The sequence below is a fragment of the Cynocephalus volans genome, chromosome 15, assembly GCF_027409185.1.
Source record: "Cynocephalus volans isolate mCynVol1 chromosome 15, mCynVol1.pri, whole genome shotgun sequence".
NCBI lineage: Eukaryota > Metazoa > Chordata > Mammalia > Dermoptera > Cynocephalidae > Cynocephalus > Cynocephalus volans.
This window is the reverse complement of record NC_084474.1, coordinates 58,257,936-58,263,119: the sequence shown is the minus strand read 5'-3', so window position 1 is coordinate 58,263,119 and position 5,184 is coordinate 58,257,936. Positions and strand designations below refer to the sequence as shown.

The 5,184-nt window shown below is 35.5% G+C and overlaps 1 protein-coding gene across 1 annotated transcript; it reads left to right on the top strand.

Moving 5' to 3' along the window:
- The first annotated feature begins 801 nt into the window (after positions 1-801).
- On the top strand, positions 802-2,534 carry ERICH5 (glutamate rich 5). The gene is made up of 3 exons (XM_063079265.1): positions 802-1,356; positions 1,462-1,864; positions 2,416-2,534. The coding sequence occupies exons 1-3, from the start codon at positions 802-804 to the stop codon at positions 2,532-2,534; spliced, it is 1,077 nt and encodes a 358-aa protein (XP_062935335.1).
- The last annotated feature ends 2,650 nt before the right edge of the window (positions 2,535-5,184 follow it).

The window sequence follows — 5,184 nt, the reverse complement described above, 5'->3', positions numbered from 1 at the left end:
TTTTAGGATAAATTTCCAGAAGTAGAATTACTGGGTCAAAGAGTATAAACATGTTGCCAAGTTGCTTATCTCAAATTGTATAGAGCACTTTCACACCCATTGTTTAATGTGACAGGATGCCTCTGGCAACTCTGAGATAGTTGGGAGAGAGAGATTCACTTCCCATTTTGTCTCAAGACCATGGGAGCCAAGTTCTGAAGGTCACATAGATGGAGGAAGAGCCAGAAGTATAATGCATGTTTCCCAACTCTCTCAATTTCTCTTGTCACTGTACCCCCAAAATGACATGAAACTCAGGCTGAACTGTCCCTGCCACTTCTCTTCCCAGACATCTTAGCCTCTACCTACTAGGGCTTCTCTGTCATGGGGCCTTTTCCTCTCGGTAGGGGCCATTCTGCATTAGAAGGAAAGTAAGACCTCTCTAGCAGCTTAAGGACCACACATCGGGAAACCTACTGAGTCTAAAGAGGAGAAAGGGTGAGACAGGGAAAAAAACACTGGGAGACAAAGTGGAAAATGCTCAATTAGAATATGGGACAGGAGTCACAAGAAGGTACACAAGGAGCAAACTGGACAAAACCATGGTTTTAGAGGACCTAAAAGTTTAACATGAGGTGTTTGAGCTGAAGACAGTAAAGGGATTTGAGTTGGAGAGCATAAGGGTCATGGTCTGGCCTTACTCTACTCAGATCACCCTGGGACTGTCTTGAACTGTTAAATCTACTTTTTTGATCTCAATTCACTTTGTCAAGATAAGACTAAACAATATTTTGTGTTTTTTCTTTTCTCTTTATTTTTCAAATGAATGACCAAAAAGTAACTTCAAATGAGTATTTTTCAACCACTGAAGAAAATAAGTCCTGTTTTGCCCAACCCAAACCACGTACAATGGGAAAAGAGTCTACTCTTTCTGGCAACATACAGAGGGAAGGCCTTCCTCCATTAGAAAAGCTCAAGGTTTCAGCAGTGTGTACAGCCAATGGTGTTAAATCCCTCCATGAACAGCCCCTGGCAAAAGATGTAGCCCCTGCAAAGGATGCCACAGACCAATCAGGATCCACAGAGAAGACTCAGCCTGTAGAGGGACCAGAAGAATCTGGGCCATGTCAGCCAGGTGGCAAAGATGATACCACAGGAGCAGAAGAAAAGGAGAAAGATGTGGAAGTAGTGACAGAGGCTCAGCCTTTGAAAGGAAATGCTGAGAATGAACCTTTGGGAACAGAAGCCAAGGGCCAGCCATTGAGGACAGTGGATGGTAATGAGAGTCCAAAAATTGCCGTAGAGATGAAAACTGTAGGAATAGCTGAGAACATTCCACCTCTGGAAACACTTAGACAGCTACAACCTCAAGAGACAGTGCGAAAGGATGAACAGTACCAACTTCTAGAAACAACTCCCAAGGAGAATGAATCTCCAGAAATATTGGAAGGAAGTCAGTTTGTGGAGGCAGTTGACGAACAGCAACTTCAAGAAACATTGGGAAAAGATGAGCAGTCCCAGCTTCTAGAAACAATTCCCAAAGAGAATGAATCTCCAGAAATATTGGAAGGAAGTCAGATTGTGGAAACAGCTGACGAACAGCAACTTCAAGAAACATTGGGAAAAGATGAACAGTCCCAGATTCTAGAAACAATTCCCAAAGAGAATGAAACACCAGAAGTATTGGATAGAAGTCAGCTTGTGGAAACACCTGTAATGAACGATTTTCTCCATAAAACTCCTGACGGTCCAGGAAACGTGGAACAGACTCAACCTGAAGGAATTGTTGGAAGCATGGAACACCCATCAGGAATTGTAAATACAAGGGCAAATATGGAAGTGGTCAGGAAAATTCACACTAATGAACAGGACCAACACATTGAAGGTAAAAGCTATGCAGTCAGAGATTCAGGATGTTTAGATATGCACCATAGGACACCAGCCCTGGGGTAGGGGTGATTAACATGCAGTCACTGAAGTCTGTCTTTCAGGTGGTTGAAGTTCATTTGATCAGAACCAAAAGGCTTTCATAGCTGGGAAACAGGTATTTCATCAATGCTCAGCTCAACTTTACAGCAGAACTTTTCTAAAGCATAGTCTGTGTCCAAATTTTTACGTAGAGTTTGATGGTTAAATAGAATCAAACTTTCTATTGTAATATATTCTACTTCCATTTCTTGGGTAATTTTGCTTTCTGATTTTATAGAGAGAATTTATTTTATAAGAGAATGAATGCCAAGACTCAAGAAATGTTAAGTGACTTGACATTAGCCATTCAGACAGAATCAGGGTGATTATCTTTCTTGATACCACCAGCAAAAGTTACTATTTAGACCTAGAAAGCAAGAACTGCCCCCATTGGAAACAAACCATGGAGTAATTCACTATTGATATGAAATGAAAGTGTGTTAATATCTCCTTTGGTTACTTCTACAGGTGAGACAGGAGAAAAGGTGGAAACAGCGATGGAGAGTGAGAAAGTAAGTGAAGGGGCTGGAACAAAAGAAGAAGAAACAGGAGAAGCAGTGGATCTTTCAGCAGCTACACAGGAATGATGATAAATGGGAAGACAGACAGAATGTTGTAATAGGACAGAGAAATGGTAGTGAAGCTTTGGTTATGGATCTTATCTTCCTGCGTCTATGTGCTTTATATAAGGAGTGTTGTTATAGACAGACTTTGTAACCACGAGAATGATGTTGTCATATTCTTGATTACGTTGTTTCATGAAACTGCTAAGCTGAAAACAGCTTTCTTAGCTCCTTAAAATAGTTACAAATTTAAAACTATAATAGCCAGAGCCAATAAAAAGTAGGATATCTTATCATTTAAGAGCATGAGGGTGACTTTCTTCACTGTGGCAATGGGTCTATTTAATATAGCAAATGAGGCCCTAAAAAGAAAACCTTTAGGTACAGGTGGCTGAAGAAGGGATTTAGCAAATTTTAGGGAACTAATGATAATAAAGTCACAAATTATAATTTTGATAGAATAAGAATGAATAACAACAACAAAGACAACAGGACCAACTGTACCTAGTATTTCTGTACCATCACAGAACTTAGAGCTGATAGGAACCTTAGAAAGTATGTCAGCTATTTACCTTCTTACCTTCAAGTCTGTCTGCTACCATAAGCTTAAGATCTGTTATGGTACATTAAATACGTTAGCAAAATCCCTTTCAAATAAGTGCAAACTCTGGTGCTGTTGTAAGATTAGGCATTTTTCACAATGATAGGCTACATGTTTTTAATGTACCATTTTGAATCAGTTGATTTTACACTCGTGAAGTTTTTCAACTGGTATTATCCTTTTGAATAACATTAGAAACAATTTAAGTTAATTGACTTTTAAATGTATTTCAGAGGCAACAAACAGCAAGGATTAAAACCTAGATTTGTTACCTATGTGGAGTCTATTCCTGGGCTCTATTCTTTTTTAGATGACTGTGATTTAATATTAGCTTTTAGAGGTGGAAAGGAGCTAAGGAATCAAGATTTTAAAATCATTTATAATATTTCATTAGTGTGAAAATGATGCACCACAGAAAGTCACTTTTTATCAATTCTTCCAAAGTTGGCAAGGGATATTGATAAATGATTGTATGTGAATAATAATGATGATAGCTAACTTGCCCACCATTGAGTGCCTTGTGTCTATCAGGATAGATTTCTGGAAACATTTGGTTTCTTTATCTTATTTGTAAATATATACTTTTAAGGTAACTGCTCAGATGAATTAACTAGACTCTCACTTTAGCTACTACATTAAAATGATGACTAAGATGACCTGTAATTAATCATAAGAATATAGAATACAGGGAAGAGTATATAATCTTTATTCTGATTTTAATATTAGTTTATGCTTCTAACTTTAACGTGTTAAAGTAGACAGTAAAAGTTCCTTGAGTGGATAACATCATCCTTTCTGCAAAGTAAAGAAGCTGGATTATGATTTCATTGAGAGCAAACACTGTGTTTTATCTATCTTTGAATTCAGACACTTAGTTCCTTTAATTGAACGTGATATGTACTCAATATATATTTGTTAAATCAATAAATGAACAATAAATACCAAAGCTTCCCATTCACACTTAATTCATTAAAAAAGAATACATTTAAAATATGAATTTGTATAACACTGCCCCAGTCCCACTTGAGAAATTGAGGAAAATCCATTTTAATGTCAAGACTGCTCAAGCTCAGTAAAAAGCTATATGTTTGGGGTAGTTCCAAAAACAGTATTTTAGGTCAGAAAGTTATATAAGTCAGGATTGATATAACTTGTCTGTCAAGCTATATTTTTTTATCAAAAGTCTTTTTTTTCCTGACCAGAAGGTATTTTTATACTGATATCTAGTGAGTAGAAAATGTCAGGGCTTACTGCAAAATATGAATGATTGCCTTAATAAGTGGAATTATCCTTCATATCAAGCACTGAAATAGGAAGATTAATTTAATTAATAGGCATAAGGGTTCTTTCTCTGTTGGATAGACTGTGTTTTAAAAAAATCTTTAACATACGTTAGAGAGATCTAGTCAGAATTCATTCTTAAAGGAAATCTTTCTCAAAAAGCATTATATGGTTCTAATGTAAAAATGATCCAAATTCTTTAATAATCTCTATATTTTCCATTAGTGACTCAAGTCATTTATTCTCAAAAAATTTTAGAAATTTGTATAAATTTCTGGTATTTTCTATACTTTAATCTTTTGCCTTTAATGTGGTTACTAAGACATTTTTAGAAATTTTGCTTTTTATTGTTTTAGATAATATTGTTTTAAAATTAAAAACCTATAATGAAAATAAAAATATTCCAAAACATTTGAATATTCCCAAATATAAATATTTCATCTAAATAATCTGTAAATTGTTTTAACAAAATGAAAATAAGAAATAAAAGTAAATGGCAAATACAAAAAGGTATAAAATAGGCAGTGAAGTTCTCCCTCCCATATCCTTTAGTCCTTCTGTGAAAAAATAATAAAGTTTCTTGTGTATACTTCCAGAAAAAAAGGTATATGTATATACCAGGCCATATGTACATGCTAAAATATAAATGTATATTTACATATCAACGTTTTAAAACACAAATGACAAACTATTTACATAGCCCTTGTACTGTGAAACATGCGTATAAAGCCATTAATTTATCCTTTCCTATGTTAAGTTTTTAAATTTTACCTAAGACTGTCAAATATATTC